The following is a 19,764-nucleotide window of genomic DNA, read 5'->3' as shown; positions in this document are numbered from 1 at the left end:
ACGATTTGTCGATTTCCCTACCTATACACGTCACAAATTTACCGTACAAATAACGTATACATATATTTCACGAAACGAAATGTGTTAATACAGGAAAGCGTAGAATAATGAAAATAGCTCTGTGAAAGAGAGAAAGAGAGAGAAAAAGAGAGAAAACACGGAACGATCCTCAGAAGCGGCACTCGTTCAATCTTGGACTCGCTTGTCGCACGGTCTGCAATATTATATATACCCAAAGGTATGCTTGAACGTGCTTGTTTGTATTATATCCGCAGGTCGCACGTTGCACGTCCAACAACGTGCGTATAGTACATACATATATAACACACGCATCGTCGTATATTAAGAATGATAATGGGGTTTTCGTGTTTCGTACAAAGCTTGCATTCATTGCACCGCTGCAAGTCCTCGGTTTATACGGCGGCACGTGGCCAGCATACTATATTTCTTTTTATCTCAAGCTTCGTATAATACACGTTGTTATTACCAACATATACATCACTGGTACAGATATTTCTATAACCGCAAACCATTCGGTATATACAATAATGTGTAAGGTTTTAAAAGCACGTGGTCCAAGCGTTGCACAGTTTCAAGTTGCAGACGATCTTCGTGTTGATATACACGCGTTAGAAAATCAAGCGGAACGATCTAAAACTCGTTATGGAATCTAGACGACGACGACGACGACGACGACGAACGACGAGGGTCTGAGAAGCTGCACAGTTAAAATTTTATACACTCCAGGAGGTAACTTCCGTTAAACCGTGCCTCGGGCGATTTGTTTTTCGAACCGATGCCATGTGATTCAGACTAAACAGCGACGGACTTTTGACACGGTGGCTCCAAGATGAATTTGGAATAGGAATGAAAAGTATATTTAAACATATGTGTACGTAGGTCTTGATTTTCCGAAAAGAAAAAGCTCGTGTTCACCCTCATTCAAGGTGTGTCAAAGAATTTCAAAGTTTCCGTACATTCTGTAAACTCTCCAAGCACGCAAGATGACTTCATCTTTTCCCTGTCCTTTTCCCAATCTTGTATGTCTTTGCGCAACGTTAAGAGAAATACTCTTTATTTTTTATGAACGTTCCTAGAAATTCTAATTACTCCATACCGTGATGACCTCGTCTAGATCCTCCTTACGTTGGTAATTAGTAGCATGTGACCAAGGTGAGTCCGATCCAACCTAACCTAATCACGCCGAGTGACCGACTTAAAAATGGGCAATAAACGCGTGCGTTGTACAGAATTTGCAATGTTGTTGCAAAACGTGATTTGATGAGTAACCGACGAGTGACGAGACGAAGGTTAAAATTCGTAAGTGTTATTCCCGAAGACAAGCGACGTCGATGACTAATAGGGACTTTAGCTACTAATCCCCGCACGGTAAGGGGGCCATTAATTTTCTAATTTTTTCTTCGTCTTTACCTGCGGATTACAGGGTTATGCTTTCAGGCTGTGAAGAAGTGTGAGTTTCCAAATCGTACCGTGTTGTGGAAAAGCGTATATATATATATATATATATATATATATATATATATATATATATGGTTATGGGTCATAGAGTAAATACCAGCAAATGAGCTATATCAAGGGAGCACACCTGCTTCCGTCACAGATAACTTCAATTCGCTTGCAAGCTGCTGACTGACCCGGTTCTTGGCGAAGGTTCTTCTTCGCCATGGCGCTAAATTACAGTCAGCCACGCCATGGTTGAGTAGATATGTTGCATAGGTAAGTAAATGGGAAGAATAATAACGTCGTAATGCGATTACGGTGACAGTAGATAGGAGGAAAAATACACGAGTGAACAACAAGAAACGTATTCTTGGCAAGCTCGAAGGAGAGACGTTGACATCATTCAATTCATAGGTTGAATACCTTTTCCGCATAGTAAATTATGTATACTGTTATACAGCTGATGAAGTAGGTACCCTGTGTACAGTAGAGGAGCTTGCGAATTCGTTCCGCAAATATCTCCGTTATACTCAATTAATGATTTGTTAGACAATCGACTCTCGCTACTCATTCTATGTAATTAACTGCCGTGCTGTGTCGACCGGATGAAACGGTAGTTGAAAAAGCGAAGGAGAAACGACAGGAGATCGCGTTATGCTCGCACGGTACAAGAAGAAGAAGAAGAAGAAGAAGAAGAAGAAGAAGAAAAATAAGAAGAAGAATTAGCAGAAGCACGAACGAATTCATCGGTCGATTGCTTAGCAAAGCAAATTACAAAGATTATATTCATTTTCATTTTAAACAGTCAAAAGAATGCTCGATTATGAAATTTTTGTTAATCTAATTTTCCTTGTAAATTCGCGATTATTTCAATGATTTTTATACTCAACTTGTCGTCATTAAACTAATCCCTCGAGAACTCGACACAGTCGTTAATATTTGCACGTTGAGCGGCTATAATATAGGCTCGAAGTTCGTTATGGTAAATCCAACCCTTACAGGTTTTCCTGCAACTGCAAAACTCAACCAGTTTCTGCAAATTTCGATAACAACATTTCAGACGCTACGATAATATCATATTTGTGAACAAAATCGACGAGCAGCAATGAAATTTGCCAAGATTTTCGATTATTCTTTTCTGGAGTTTGAAAGATGATGAAAAAAGAAAAGACAGATACTAGCAATGGTTCGAAATGTTGACACAAATTTTTCTTTTCACTGTAAACATCCTCCAGAGAAGACACACGTATGGTTAAAATAGCGAGCGAAACAAAACCGACATTCTTAAGCGGACTGCGTGTAAGCATACCTATATCACGTACACGTACATTTCACGTAGTTTCCGGTTCCACCAACCAAACGAATGAATGCACCCGGTGCGTGTCCAAGGGTCGAGAGCGAAGAACCTGCTTTTCGAAGAAGTGAAACCAACCCAAAGCGTGTAGGTATACCGACTTGTCGTCGCATGGTTATTATGATGGTTATGGGCATTGCGTCGCACGCAGGTAGGTAGGTACTACGAAATAACAACGAGAGAAGGGTTGTCCTTCCGTCACGTCGTCACGTCGCAACGCGCAACGTTTCGAAAAGTGTCTCCACATCAGCCGACATCACAGTAAGATCCAATGAAAGCATCGTCGAGAGATCCTCGACGATGTCGCGTGTATAAACGGTAAAGAAGAAACGTAAAAACGACGACCTAGCCAAGGCTGTTTTAAAATTCTCGTCACACGGATTCGTCCCGAGACTTTCCCCGCAATGGCGTTTAGGCGGTGGCTACAGAAGCTACGTTGTATTCAGCGCCATAAGAGTGATTCGATCGAGGTATGTTACAGGCATACACACCTACCTACCTACCTAATAAAAGGTGTAGCCGGTGAAATAGCGCGTAATGAACCCGAATGAAGATACGAGTATGGAGTGTATAGGGGACCAGTCTAGCAATGGCGGCATAATCAGAGCCACTCGTCGAACGTCCAGCACTGTGTCTGACGATAAACATCATGCAGAGAAATCAAAGCGATGACGTAATAGATGCGTCAGGATGAATAATGAATATAAATAATCCCTCCAGCTGAACAGTGGCAACACAATCTGTCTGATAAATGGAGGTGAATTTATGCCGATACGGGTATCCAATAACGCGACGATACCTCGAATCGGTACTTAGTTGCTAGCTGTTAATTACGGATAATTGTTACCGTTGCTATTGCTGATGCAGTTTTGGATAAAAAAAATTTCGTCGCGTATGCCCAATAGGGCGATTCAGAGAACGCCCTTTTTGAGAAATCGCTCTAAGTACTTTGAGATTCTCTCGTACTTTTTCGCGAAAAAATAACTCACCCAACATAGCTGGTCCGTAAAAAATTTTTCACTATTGCCTCAACGACGTTGAAATTTTGAAAAAACACTATTTTCGGTAATTTGAAAATTGAGATGTTCTCAAATCCTTCAGTGGTTATATTTTTTATTACGAATCAAAAAGTTTGTGTAAGAACAGAGATTTCTAATTTTTTTTTTTTTTTTTTTTTTTTTCCCCTCTTTGAACGAAAAATTTCACCAAAGTCTTGAAAGAAAAAATTAATAATCCGATGAGACAGTATTCAACATTAGCTCGCACTCCTCCAGTTTCGCTTGACCTTTCGTCTGTTATGAAAGCAACGAGAAAAATAAAGAGGAGTGAAATATTTAAATATTTGAAAGTTTATAATATTATTATTATCAGTTTTTTTTCAAGTAAAAAAATACAAGAAATTTGGAGAAAGACGAAATCTAAAATACTGACCCTTTTCTGAACCGGCCTAATACTCATCATAAACGATCTGGTCAATAGTTTATTGTGTGAAGTTCATTGTAGGTTTCCTACAACGTTAACTTCAGCCAAGTATACACACTGTGTTTTGTCTTATCAGTAACGATATCGCGGTATCGATTTCATACCGGGTGTTCAAATATAAAACACATCTGATTAACAATTATGTATATGTATGTACACCAATTTTCGCTTTCAAAGCCGTGTTAGAAAGTCGCGATTCAAACTATAGCTTCGAATGAACTTTTCCAGTTAGCTGAGTCTGTTTTAATATTCAGTGAAAGATTCCACTCCGTATAGACGATCTCCCCATTCGAAAAGTCCGAGATTTCACGAAAGAAATCCGAACGTTGTTACACACTTTATTATAACTACGTCAGAAATTTCCGGCATGCGTCGTATTCAATGATCAGATGATCAGATGCGCAGATTCGCACGGTCGAGTGATTCAGCGAAACGTTCGTTGCAAATTTGCGGATGTTTCAATTTCATAGTCTCAAAGTCAATATCGAGACGGTATTTAATTCCTGTATAATATACGAACATACATATATATATATATATATATATATATATACGCATGATTCGAAAAGCTGCGTTAGTCATCATGAAAAATTTTCAGCCGATAGAAAATATCCTTGAAAACAGATAGCGAAACTGAAAATAAAAAAAAAAAAAAACACAACAGCGCAGCCTTTCGCGGGCTTTGTTAAATTGGCTAAAAAATACTGCAGGTTAATACATATAAATGGTTTAATCATTAATCTTATATGAGACTAAAGAAAAAAAAAAGAAAAGAAAAAAAAAAGAAAGCCGAGTTAACTCGACGGTACGTGTCGCATGGCCGTCTCTATATGTATATGTTTTCTTCGTGCGTATGCAAAAAAACCGTGTGTACGAAAGCTTTCGAAGTTGTTCATTTTGACATAAAACACGCGTGAAAACTGCGTTAGAAATTTTTCAAACTGGCTTGAATGAAAAATTATATCCAAAAGAATTAAAAAAAAAAATATCTTTAAAGAAGAAAACGATGGCCGGAAATAATTGAAACGATACTCTGTGTCGACGAGAGAGAGTTAGGTGCGATAAATGACTGCAGTTGAGATGGTGAAGAGTATCAATTTGGAAATTGGTGGAGCAAGAAAGAAAAGAAAGGAGCGTTCTAACAAATTGTCTAAATTGCTTAATTCGTCGATAATTGTAGCAAGTAATACGAATGATACTCTAAAGTGTACGATGACGACGAGCCAGATTGAAAAAAATTAATTATTTAACCGTCAGCTTCGTTCTATTCTTTCTCACAGCAATGACAGTTTGTTAATCTGTAATTGTAACTAACATGGCAGGAAACACGTGGAAGATAATAAATGTTTATTTTTAACAATCCCGTCCGAGTTCCGCAATTATATATTTAACGTTGTTATATCGCGAAATTACGGAGCCAGTTTGAAAATCTTAAAAATTTCTCATCTTTTTCTTCCCGACCCACAAAAACAGATAATTAGTTGAAGTTATAAACATGTATATATAAATTACAAAATTTCAATGAAGTAAGTAAGTAAGGAAAAAAAAAAAAACGTTTTTCACACCATGCCGAATTAATGTACAACATCGATAGCTTTTTGACATGTTATATTATGTTTGACACCGCGATAATTACGAGCTGTTGGTATTTATTGCTTTCAACATCGTAAATGACGTGAAGCAATTTCAAATTATTTTATTGATTTTGTGTTTTTCTTTTTTGTTTGTTTGTTTGTTTGTTTGTCTAACAGCTCGATAAAAATCGATGATGAAGAAAAAAGAAAAAAAAAACAAGAAAATGAAACTAAGACTCTACGTTACATATATGTAAGTTATTCTAAACCTCGGTGAAGTATTAATTTGAAAAGCACATATCTGTAAAGAATTCTAATTGAAACGAGACATTGAGATACACAATTTCATTGTATCTACAACGTAAGACTATAGAATTAGGAAAAAAAAAAAAAAAAAAATAGCCAAACAAACAACAAAAGTATTAGGTAAACTAAAAAATTAAAGTAAAATGAAAATTCTAGTAAAGCAACGCACCAAAAAAAAACCACTCGTTTACACATATAGAGATATTGACAAGAAAACAATGTTGGGATGTTTTCTGTGCCCCAGCAATACAACACCTACCGTGAGCCTCGATGAACATGGCCCAACAACCCCAGCAAGCCTGGGAGTTTGCCGCTGAGTTTTGTTGGTCCAGTTCCTCGTCATTGCCGATAGTATTTCCATATCTGTGATTCGAAGCTGCACCGTTCTGACCTTTGAACTTTGACAAGGATTCCTCGTAGCCGTGCTGGGAGCGCTGCTCGCGATGATGCTCGGCTATCGTGTCCGCAGGATCAAAGCCGAGACGCTCCTTGTAGTAAGCCTGCGTCGACATGGTTTCACTTTTATTCGTTTATATTAGGTGTATATACCTCGTGGAAATTCGTGATTTCACGATATCGACACACTCGAATTCGAATTATCGGTTGGAATTAACGAACGGACGAACGATTATCGAAACATCGTTCGATCCTTGCTTTCTTCGCGCGCACTTGGAGAAAGGATGAATTTTTTTTTTTTTTTTTTTCTTTCTTTTCTTTATCCGTTACACACTTTTGATTATGTCGGAATTTTTTTTTTTGCCTTATTCGTCGATGCGGAATTCACTTTGATTTAATTAGACTTTTAGTCGTTTTCGTTTGTTAGAAATATTTTAATCCTTCTTCTTTTTTCCTTTTTTCTTTAAATTTCTCTATCTGTTTTAATATTCGTTGCGTTTCAGGCTAAGAGTACGGTTTATATGTATATGTTTTGTATATTTTTGTTTATATAATTATTATTTTTGTTGTTATTATTATTATGATTAATAAGCGTTGCCAAGTATGGTGTAGTTATATGTATATATATATATATATATATATATATAGATATATTATTTTTTCTTTCTCCTTATCGCGTTTTTAATACTGCCTTAAAAAATTGCAAATTATTCTCTCTGAGGATATGTTGATTGGATAAATTCGTCGACTTAAGTAGATTCTGCCTTTTTTTTTCTTATTTCAATCGATTCGTATTCCATCGACCGTCAAATCAATCCTAAATCACACTTCGGTTTTTACAAAGTATTGCAAAATTTTTCGGGGTAATTAAAATTTTTTTGCAATACTCGCAGAACGACGTGCGTTTAATTTATAAGATTTCTCGTCTCTTTCGATTTCTTCTTACTTTAGTTTAGTCGTAGATATGTGTAAGTTTTTTTTTATTATATTATTATTATTATTATTATTATTATTATTTCTTCCTTTTCCTCGTATATCGTTACACCTTTCCTCTATGCTGATAAGTTATTAGAATTACATATAAAGATAAATAATACAAACTTTTCTTCCCAGGGGGTTTTTTTTTTTTAGGCAAATAAAAGTTTGCAAATTTAACACAATGATTCAAATATATTTCTTTACATAGGTCGTTGCACGTTCTTCATTGTTACTTGTTTAAGATATTCTTCTTTTTATTTTCTCGTTAATTCGTTAGTTACTATTGCTCGTTTTCTTTCGCGTTACTCTTAATAATTAATATGTTCCTGTATCAATAATCTGTTAAATATTCCAACTTGACGGTGTAATTATGGCACTTTTTTCAACAATTCACCAGGATAATCTGTGTAATCTTTTTTACTGTAACAACAGGAAGGTATCAAATTATTCGTATTATACTTGGTATATATCTTTCCTTATTTCTCTTTCACTGTTGCTCAACTTGGAAAAATCTTCAGTCAGAATTATTAAATTATAATGTTTATATATTATTCTTCTTGTTATTAATGTTATTATGGTATTATTACGGTGTAAAGTCTAGGCGGCGATGTGGCAAACCGAGTTGCAGTTCAACGTCTCTGTAATGTATATATATATATATATATATATATATATATATTTGCACAAATCTTTTTTCACAACCGTTTCCCGCGCGTTCTTCTTCTGTCGAATTTTATCTTGAATTGCGTGCACGTATGCGATTTTTCTTACGATGATCAGCAGCTGTGACGCGACGACGTCTCACTTGACACTGTACGAATGAAAAGAATAAATATAAATAAAATACGAGAAAAAGGATGAAAGAATGGATGTTGTAGAAGCTTGATGGCTGGATGGGAATATGGGTCAGAGAAGTGGAATTCTCACGATTCTCAAGTAATATGGAAAAGCTTCGGGCGATTTGACAGTTCAACCGACGACGACGACGACGACGACGACGACGAAATCGACGTTAAGTATTCACAAATCGTTCTCACCGATTTCACGATTCTAATTCTTCATTAATATCATTTGAGATGCTGCGCAGCGGATATTCCGATTCTCCTCACGTCCAGCTAATATGTAATCTGTAAAACCGTCCTCACGAAGACAGCATTGATCTCACAATCAGTCAGGTGTTTAAGTTTCAAGTATAATAATACAAAATAACTCAACCGTGACCAAAACTAATTTCTAAATTCGAAACGAATCCGCGTTAAAAATCTTTCTACACCTGTACACGAGTATACATATATGCATGTATACTTACTGCACAGCTTTTAGCTGTTGAAAGAAATTTTTTCCTCCAAGTATACTTTGCAATGTTTAACTTACTGCAACGCGGAATACATTTGAAATATATAATACAAATAGTAAAAATGACCGAAGAGAAATTTTACGTTTCTATAAATACAAGGAATCGAAACATTTGAAACGATACGAAATGAAGTAACGGCAAATTTGTATGCTTAAGTTTATCGAAGAAAGTTGTCGGAAGGAAAAAATAAAAGAAGAAACCTAACCGACATATTGTAAAAGTGGGAAAAACTACAGAAAACGAAAACGAAAGAAAAAAAAAAAAAAAAAAAAAAAAAAAAAAAAAAACACAAGAGCAGCAGAAGAAACAGCGAGAATGAAGTTTAAAATGATAATTTAAAGAGGATAGGTTAAGGTAAGTGCGAATGAAACGAACGAGAGCTGAGAAAACTGACCTGTCCCAACGTAAAATCCTTCTGTATCCAAAAGTAGAACAAAAAAAAAAAACACTCGATTTACACGTTTTAATTATCATTACATCATCATCGCAATGAGATAAATTTCACCGTATAAAAACATCGAACGGTATAAATAAATGAAAATACAGGGTGATTTGAAAAAAATTAGAAAACCGAGAGATGCGCTAGCGATTCGCACTAACGGCTACACGGATGAGAATTAGCGTCGAGCGAAGTAGCTACGAGCGAGTGTGCCGAGTGAATAATGTCTCTAAGGCGATGCATGCGGATCTCGAGCGAGGCTCGCCGAGGACTCGCTGAGGACTGGCCGTAGGTCGCGTGGTCGGAACACCCAGAACCTCCTCTGAGGCACACGAGGAACAGGATCCCCCATATGGTAATACCGAGGCGAACGGTGTGTGGGTGTGGGTGAGGGAGAGAGAGGGAGGGAGGGAGACAGAGTTCCGTTGGTGCCGCCGATCGGCCAATTACGCCTCGAAACGCATTAGTGCTTTGCGGTTGTTGTTGCTGGGAGAGGGCGGGGGGGGGGGGGGGGGGGGGGGCAGGCAAGCAGGCAGATATGGTTTTATCACGCGCACGCGGTTTCTTTCTAACGCGCGTAATCTGGCCACATTTCTGCTGTGAAACAGGCGCGGTTTTCACTATAATAAAATGTGCGCGTAGCTGTTGCCTTTTATTGCATATATGTATATATATATATATAAGTATCGTGTATTTTATACGTATAATATATGCATGATCGAGAAATCAGAATTTTTCCATACCGCGTAGGTTCGGCTACTGCATAAATACTAATAATGTTATTATTGTATATATATGTATATATATACGGTAAAATATTTATGGATATTTAGTCGAGTTCGAGACAGAGAACGATGACGATTGAAGTGAAAAATTAAAAAGGACTAATTTTGAACGGCATTTTTCAATTTTTTCTCTCTTTTTTACAATTCAAAAGTAACAAATAAAACTACGAAACGAAGAAAAAAAACAGTTAAATTTTTTTTTTTTTTTTTTTAATTCGTTCCAGGAATGCTCACAGCTTTCTGCGATTCTCCTCTTTAATTATAATAATCGAGAGACTTTGTGTGACGAGTAGCGACGACGGATGTATCTCATACTTGCGATGATCGGTGTGAATCAATTCCGCGACATGTTGGAAATTTCAAGAATTTCATTACGCACCTAAGTTACGTGCGACTTTTACAACGAATTATTACGCATCGGTGGATAAAAATAAATTTTATGCATTTTCCATCCACTGTCGATGGTGGAAAATTTTATTGCCACATTCAATGAACACGTTTAACAAATTTATGAATAATTAATGACAATTGATGTACTTCGATTAACCTTTATTTTCAAAGATAAAATTGTTTGCTTCATTCTCAGGAATTTCGGTTCAATAATAACATGATGGAAAAATTCGATTGCAAAAATAAAAACAAATTTTAATAACTTGAAACAATTTTTACTTGATTCCCGAAATCTTTTCTTTACGTGACTATTCGTTTCAATCCTCAATTTAATCGCAAATATTATCCTGCAATTGTTTAGCATGTTACATATAATTGTAAAAAGTATCAATACCAGTTGTAAAAATAAAATTATTTTTATCCCCGTCACTCTCTGTATGTTCAATAATTTATGAGTGTAATAAGAATAAAATTGTCTCTCGTGGGATAGTGAAAAATAAATTCTGTAATTAACAAATTTTTTTTCTTCCTCACTTTGTTCTACACGTTATCACTTATCTGATTATTCATTGTTTTATCTAATTCGTAACTTTTTTTGTGGCAAAAATAAAAATGTGGATAATCGATAAATCGACTTTTTTCACGAACGGCACAAGAGTTGAACCGTTATGCAGATAAATCGCGACACAATCACTATATTTCAGTGCATAAAATTTCCCTTCACCTTCGAATTAGACCGAGCGGATATCAGTCGACATAATAAATCGACTGTGTAATCAAGGATCGCGGGTGTCAGGAACCGGCGACATTTATCTCTCGATTTCGTCGTACGTAGGTACAAGAGATATAAGCTATGTACATGCCTCATTAAATACGAGTACTAAAATAATCGTCTCAATACTGTGCCCACAAGAGACTTCGATAAGTGCGCGAAGCGTGGACACGATAAATGAATAATAAATTAAACATACATATAATTTATTGCGCATAATGCAGTTTGTCGATAAGCAAGTTTCAAATTTTTTTACAAACCAGTTTAAACTCTTAAAAAACGATCAACTTCCGCCAAAGGTACGTCATATTATACATAATTTTCAACAGAATGTTTGTACGAAAGTGAAAAGGGTGAAGGGATTAAAGGTAAAATAAATGTGCAAAAAAAAAAACAAACACCATGATTATTCAAATCGAAACGCGTCAACCTACAGCTCGTATCATATGTTAAAAATAATTTTCTCAGACAATCGCTTAAACGGAATTATGAACGAAGCATGAGGAAGTGAGAGAAGAATTGAAACTGACTCGACTTTTATTCCCCTTTGCAAAACCGCGTTGTGCAACATACGTACATATTATGCGTACATCACGCGTGAATAGAAATTCATTCAAGACTCGGAGAACCACGATCACTCGTTGGAAGTATAGTCTCGAGTTCGGTATTGCAAATTGTACGGACCTGGTTTCTTCCAGGAAGGATTTCGGCGTCGCCAAAAGGAGACTGGCGATTAGTTGAAGGTGTACGAAGACTGACAGAGCCGTTGGCCAACGGATATTTCTACACAAGTGCTTAGAAGCATGGCAGCAGGTAGAAAATTGGCCGTTGCGGTCATTGCCAAAATGCAAAAGGAGCAAAGAATAGAACTTTGGACTGATGATTTTATTACCACCTTGACATACCTACAATTTTCTCAACGATATGTAACTTGAACAAACAATAACAAGACTTGTGACAATTAAGAAATTAAACGACGTACGTTTTTTTTTTTTTTTTTCTTTTTTTCTTTTTGCGAAAAATACGATCACCGGCAATGTTTGAAGTTCTTCGAGTAACTGAGACGTCGCTATGAAAAGGGTATTTGATTCAAGTGTTATTTAAACACTACGACAATATCAATGAAGTAAAAAGAATGCTAAATTCCTTAAAAAGCTTTCTTACACTTCAGCAAATCAATATAATATGAATAACAAATGGAAGTAAACGTCGATGAGCTTCGCAATTTAACTATATACATGCTTATTCGTAAAAATTCCTGAAACATTTCATAGAGAGAATATTAATTATTATCTAAACAGTCAACGTTTATACACGTTAACATTATTACACCCATAACATGCAAGCGATATCTGTTTAATTATATTTCCCGTAACTGAATTCCCAGATAAAAAAAGATCAACAGGCAGCAGGCGTAAACAGCTCTTCTCGGAGATTATCTTGAGAGCGGCGAAGATCCGCCTGTAGGTACTTGAAGATCACATTATTCTACGTTCAACTCTAGAGAATCTACTGCTGCACCCAAGTTTCAAGACGGGATATCTGAATAACTAAACACATTGTCAGTTAATTGAAAACCTCAAACTATTAACGAAAGTGCCGCTTTTATTAAAGAGAGTCATGAAAAACGAACGGCGTATGGTCAAGTGGATTTTTGGATTCAAGTTTCGCCCAAGCGATGATCGCTGCAGCTGCAGGATCAAGTGCCAGTGTGAAATGTTAGAAGATACGTTACGTAGTCGGAGAGGAAGGTAGGATTACCAAAAACTTCAAACTCGATAAATAATCACGCGATTAAATATTCCAAGAAATTAAAAGGGAAACTCGTAATGTTGCTGTTTCCTTAAAAAAAATAAACTGCCACTTTTCACCGTTACACCCCCCCCCCCCCCCCCCCCCCAAAAAAAGTTTGTTCAGATCGATGGAAAGATTCTATAAAAAGAAAGCGTTCTGTATGTTATTTGTAAGATCGAGCTAATTTGATTTTTCAATTTTTTCACAAATTTTTTTGAATTCAAGAAGAGACACGTTGTAGCACGTAAATTATTACTTCTTTCTTGACATTCATATTGAACTCAAAGACGACGATTCATAGCACATATCCGTTCGGGATTCTTATTCTCCTAAATTAGATATTCATAATAAGTGATAACTATTTTATGAGATTTAATTAATAATGAAAAGATTGTCGGATCGAGATCTCGAACATTAACTACAAGTACGATCAATTCAACTTAACATTTGGAATATTTTCTAATCACAGCAGCAGTTCGCGTGAAATGCCGCGTGAAATTTCAAACGTCATAGACTGCAATTCACCTATTCATACTCATTGTTAATTCTGTGATCAAATCAAAATTCTTCTTCGTAAAACTTCATCTAATTCCTATACATATATAGTAAAACAAGCGGTATTAAATCGCTGTTCGCTCGACGTTGATATGGAAATAGTTTGAAGTGCAAATCGTCCGGTGGTTAAATCTGTGTCGAAAATTACAGGATCAATCCGTGACCAATAATTCCACTAAGATGAATCGCGTTTTTGCCTCGCACTTCGAGCGTCAAACAGACACTTTGAACACTCATTCCCTGGCACATTATAACCTGCACAATTCTATTTTCTATGCTCCTATACGTTTCTAGAAGTAGGTACAGCGGCTAGGGATAGTCTTACTTGGCTGCGGATGTACGACGTCGAGGCTTGTTGCATATCTATAGATAGATCTCTATCTCTCTCTCTCTCTCTCTCTCTCTCTCTCTCTCTCTCCTTCTCCCGGTATACATACATGTATACGTATACATAGGTACAAACTAGGTAGGGTAGGTATATACCTAAACGTACTATACCTTTTCGCGAGACTTTGCTAAGGAATTATAATGAAGGTGCGGTTGAAACTTGCGAAGATGTCTAATCGATTTTAACCGCGACGTCGTTCGTACAAGAGACGAAGACCATTCCACGCTGTAAAAGCAGCGTAAAGACGTCACTTGGCGGAAGCTAGAGATTTGACACGTGCACAAGGTCCAGCAGAAAATATAAATAAAATACACGTTTATTTTCATTTCCGTTAAACGTGTAAAGTTAGGTACACTTGCTGCATACCTTCTACATCGTCATCAGCCAAAAAATTATTTCATCATATTTGGCAGACGCGTAATAATATTGTACAAACGTGCAGTAACGGGTGAGGGGGGAGAAAAAAAAACTAAAAATTCCGTGCCAATTTTTTTTTTTTTGTTTCTATCTATTTTTTATTTTTTTACACTCCTCTTTTTTTTCGAGTGGGAGATAATCTGAGCAGGTATTTTTGGAACGGTGCCACAAATCGACTTCAATACGTAAGATATACGATGACTGGTTTCAAAGGTCGACGAACTCAATTGTTTGGGGAAAAAGTATCCCCAGTTGACGAGACTTTTGTTTTCTGCGCGTGTTTTTTTTTTTTTTTTTTTTTTCGATTCACCTTAATGCGAAGATTGCACAAAAAAATTACAAGCTTCTGGCGAATTTAGAAAATTTTCCCTCTTTTCATGATCATTAAATGCCCTCAAGATGATAATGAAAAATGAAGAAAAATATTGTAGCTTAATTTGTATTTTTTAAACCAAAAAAGAGAGAGAGAGAGAAAGATAGAATAAAATGGCGAAATTTCCATATCATTCACGTATATTATCGACAGCTGTGTCTACGTTGTTGGTCAATGACCACGTGCTCGGAGAGGAAGGTGGATACCTAAACGAGTAGATACCTACACACAGGTGAATAAAAGTACCTACGCGTGTAGCTCATGTCCAGACATTATCCCATCGCAACTTACTGGGTGGTCCAGGATGCGCGAAGTAAAGAAGAAATGTACAGGGATTCGCGATGACTCCTCTCAAGTAAGTACCGTTGTTCCTTCTCGCTTGTAGTATACATGATATGATGATAAGTACGAAGTCTCGGCGAGACTTGAAGAAGTCTCGTCATTTTCGCCATTTTTAAATCTCAAAAACCATTTCTCATGGAATTTCGTAATGACAAACAAGATAAATAAAAAAAAAAAACAATCCAGGGATTAGAGAGTTTCAAAATCGGTAAAAAACCTTGACAAGAATTCAGATCCGTTATGCCCTAATTTCCTTTCCATCTAAGAAAGTTAGATGGTTGAAATTTTTCTTTTTTTCAATAAAAATCTTAGAATACGGATCACTCGGAATACGCCAAGAAATTTCATATATTTGATATTTGATTTGTTCGATGTATAGAAATTAAGAATTTTCCGCAACGCGTTAAAGTTAAAACTCAATTTTACTCCGTAGAGGAAAAACAAAAAAGAAAAAAAGAATAGAACCTGTCGAAACAATCTCGGCTTGATAAGAAGTCGAGGTGTCGTCGTTACTCTGAATACATTTAACGAAACCGCGATACACATGCACGTACGCATGGGTGGCATGAAAAGTGTGATGCGAAGTAGAATGCCTTGGCCTAGTTTATCCGGATTTCATTTCTTCGCGTCACACTGCCAAGAGTCACAAAAGATCTGCCTTTTATACGCACGGATGGTGAACTAAGCTGCACGCTTCTGCAGAAATTGTGCGCAGTCTGAACATAACGCATTAGATATACTATACATAGGTATATACATTGCACATAAGCGCGGTTAGCGTCACCCCGTCAAATTTGAGAAAAGTTCCGCCAACTTGCCGAGTTAATGAATGAAACAAAAAATTTTCAACTATTTTCCCCCTTCGTCTATAAATATATATATATATATATGTATATATATGTCGCGCGGAGCGTTTAAACGCGTATAAGGTAGAGAGAAAGAGAGAAAGCACCGCAATAATTGCTAGACGTGAACGAACGAACGAACGAACGAAAGGGGAGAACGAAAATAAGGAGGCATATGAGCTTCGGTTTATGCAGGAAGCTTGCCGGCGGCGGCGGCGGCGGCGGCGGCAAAAATATACTTATACGCATCTACAAGTTCGGGGCAAACGAAGAAGAGAAGAGACCAGAAAAAAAAAGGAAAAAAAAACAACGAACGACGCACACACATACACACACACACACACGCGGAAAAACGAAAAAGAAAGGGGCAGAGAGAGAGAGAGAGAGAGAGAGAGAGAGAGAAAAAAAGGGAGATGAAAAACGAAGAAGAAGAGTAAAAAGGATAAAAAAAAACAAAAAAAAAAAAAAAGTACAAAGAAAGAAAGAAAAGAAAAAATAAAACAACTTCAGACGAGAATTGAGCTCTCCGATTCAACGTAATTAACCAGAACTTCGTTAATGAATAGGCTGTCACTAATTACCGGTCTTAAAACTGGAGCGATGGAACAAGAAAATAATAATATTAATGATGATGATAATGATGACGATGACGATGACGATTATTATGATAACAATAATAACTGCGGATAGAAGGAAGGAAGAGAAGAAAAAAAGAAAATAAACCCTTCGGCAAATATCGCAACGTTGAACGCAATATTCGAGGCAAGCAAGCAATAAATATATGTATATCTATCTTTTTTATTGTCTTTGTTGCAAAAAAAAAAAAATGCCAATGATATATTTTCTCAGAGTTTCGTTAATTTTATTCGTCGTCGTATAATATAAATTGATGTGCAGTAAAATTATGAATCGAGTTCGTATAAATTGAGCTGCAAGATCAAATATAAAAAAAAAAAAAAAAAAAAAAAACATCTGCTATTGTCAACGAATTATGCGCCCAGTTGATTATTTTTTTTTTTTTTTTGTTTCCTTTCCTTTCTTTTTGTGAACAGGACATAAAAGACAAATTTCATTTATCTTTAACAAGACATTGAAATATAATATACAATTTGCAAAAAGAAATATTTGACTGACCGAGTGATTCTTCGGGTCAACGGACAATATAAAAATGTATAATAAACAATAAGCGAGGCAATAACAACGCTTCGGGACGACGATATGCTTTTTTAATTTCTGCCTGACTTGTTCACTTCTTTATATCGCTCAACGAACCCATGATATTTAATTTCCCTAACACCCAAAAGCGTTACAATATACAGGGAATCAAATTTTTTACATTACGATTTATAATAAAAAATAATCTATAGAAGCTGCGTATTAAAATTTTGAAAAACAAAAAAAACAAACAAAAAAACAACTAAAAAAAAAAAAAAAAAATCGCGACAACGACCCTCCACGACAGACAGAAATTATTCGCAACGACAAGGAAGTCGTCGGTAACGCGCTTCAACGATTTCGCACTTAATATTACAATAATACACCATATTGACGAGTATAAGAGTGATACCGGATATTGGATAATAAAATGTGTCCAGCGTAACTCCGCGATACGTTGGACCGTACTAATCATAATAAAAACAATAAAAATCATTGTTATATAACAATCATCGCGGTGCGTAAGAAGGAGAAGCAGCAGTATTATAATAATATACACGGTATAAGTAGTACGTAGACATTTCATAAATCTATATGGATAATATGAACCGATCCGAGTATCGTTTGACCAAATCGAATTCCTTCATCTGCAGCCATGGGACAGGGATAGGGTATCGCAATTCGATAATCTTGACGACGAGGGCCCTCAAGAAATCCTAGAGAAATCCTAGAGAAATCAAGTGCTGACACCATGCTCGGCGCATATGCAGAACGTGCGACATCGTGGATGGATGAAATAGAATCTGGTGAACGAAGGCGATCCGAGTGCCTCGAAAGAGTCAGGTCCCTGTAATACTGATTCGTCGGGATGATGACGGGGGATGAGGGGGGAGGGAGGGGGGAGGGGGGAGGGGAGATGAGGGGGAGGAGGAACCGGTCCTGATCCTCGTCGACGGGCACCTCCTAGACCCGGCATAACGCGCGCGTAAGACAAGCAACGGGCCAGCGGCATTCTTGGGCTGCATAACGGGTCCAGAGCCCGCCAATCTTGAATCATCAGAGACGTGCCGCGAGCGCGACTTTAAGCCGGTGTTAAGACCCCGCCGGATTCGAATAAGGAGGAAAAATCGAGTTGGAGAAAAAGAGAAAGAGATAGAAGGAGAGAGAGAGAGAGAGAGAGAGCAGAAAAAAGATTTAAAAAAAACGTATAGTATAAAAAAATCCGCCCGCGAAAGGTTGGTTTAATTTTTTTATTTTTTACCATTTTACATTTCGATGCAATTTTTAAGTATAAGGATGAATTACAGACCCTGTCTACTGTTCGTAGAGAGCTGAGGAAAGCGAGGAGAACTTGATATAAAATATTCCAACGTTAATTTGACGGTGAACTCGTATAAATCGATCTGACATCGTTACTATAATATGACAGAAATGAGTCTGAGGATATTCGACTGGCATAAGCTAACAATAAGATGCATGAATGATAATTAATTCGAGAAAAGGTTTTATAATTAGATCGTTAAATATATCACCTATCGTTAAGATTTATTTTTGATTTCGTGAAGACGAAGTTGAGTAAAAATAACTTTATTGCAATGAATCACATTTCGAAGAAGAAGAAAAAAAAAACGTTCTTTCGCAATTTTAGGAATGTCTGACGATGCGGTAGATTATAATAAGTTAAAATATATTCATATATTCAGAATCAGTATAAATTTTTAATAACTATAAAATTGCGAAGCAGTGATTTTTTTCCGACCACGTTTCGTTATATACGTTAATGTTACTAACTTCAGTCTCTTTTGATTTCATTGTGTTAACAACAGAAATGTTCAAAAAATTACTTGAATAGTTTTATTTATTTATTTTTTTTTTTTTTCATAAATATTTATCTCAACAGCGTATAACTTTATAAAATTTTTCAAAATGAATTCGAAGTAATCCAGAAGGTATTCGATCAATAAATAATACGAACCCAAGAAAATTACAATCGTATAAAAAACAGCAGCATTTTACCATATCGAGCATTTGATTAATAAAGCCATTCTCAAATTCTTAATACCTCGAATTATGTTACCCAAATTTGTTTACATTAATTTCTGTAACAATTACAGAGTAGGAATGTTGTTTCATTCGCGTTAACTTACGTAACATCGGTAATTCTAACTTTTAAAGCTATAACCAACCGTTCGACTTCGATTTGCAAAACCTGAATTTTATTTATTACAAAATATTTAACCGCGAGTAGTAAACAAGATTTCTCAAGGGCGATCAGCCCCTCGGGATGCTAATCGACGACTGGCGCAAAGTTGCGAGAATATACCTAATCAATGTTAAGGTGTTCATTAATTATCGTTATTTCCGACTGTTAGAAATGCGGAATATTAGCTGCGCAATTTTCGACGCGCGATAAACAAAGTCAAAGAAAGATTTATTCGTCTATTATTATTCTCATTCTTTCATTAATCTCGTCAAGTTTCAGATTTGTAATAAAAAGTGATGATAATAAAGAAGATTATCAAGATTTATTAATATACATATATATACACATACGCACATATATTATGCCTCAAAGATGCTTTTACAAAAGTCGTTATAATT

At 36.3% G+C, this 19,764-nt stretch overlaps 1 protein-coding gene across 44 annotated transcripts in view; it reads right to left on the bottom strand.

Annotated features, from left to right (window-relative positions):
• The window catches only part of LOC124407219 (microtubule-actin cross-linking factor 1), a 175,049-nt gene that overhangs the window by 104,381 nt on the left and 50,904 nt on the right, over positions 1-19,764 (bottom strand). For 17 of the 44 annotated variants that reach the window (XM_046883119.1, XM_046883133.1, XM_046883145.1 and 14 more), the window contains exon 1: positions 6,569-7,081. The exons of 8 other annotated variants lie outside the window; for them this stretch is intronic. In XM_046883119.1, the coding sequence (XP_046739075.1) occupies positions 6,569-6,689 (121 nt within the window). In that variant the 5' untranslated portion in view covers positions 6,690-7,081. 19 more of the 44 variants (XM_046883152.1, XM_046883155.1, XM_046883120.1 and 16 more) reach the window with 7 other exon arrangements.

Source organism: Diprion similis, chromosome 6, assembly GCF_021155765.1.
Source record: "Diprion similis isolate iyDipSimi1 chromosome 6, iyDipSimi1.1, whole genome shotgun sequence".
In the NCBI taxonomy this organism is placed as follows: Eukaryota; Metazoa; Arthropoda; class Insecta; order Hymenoptera; family Diprionidae; genus Diprion; species Diprion similis.
Note: the sequence above shows the minus strand (reverse complement) of the source record. Positions and strands in the feature narration are given on the sequence as shown.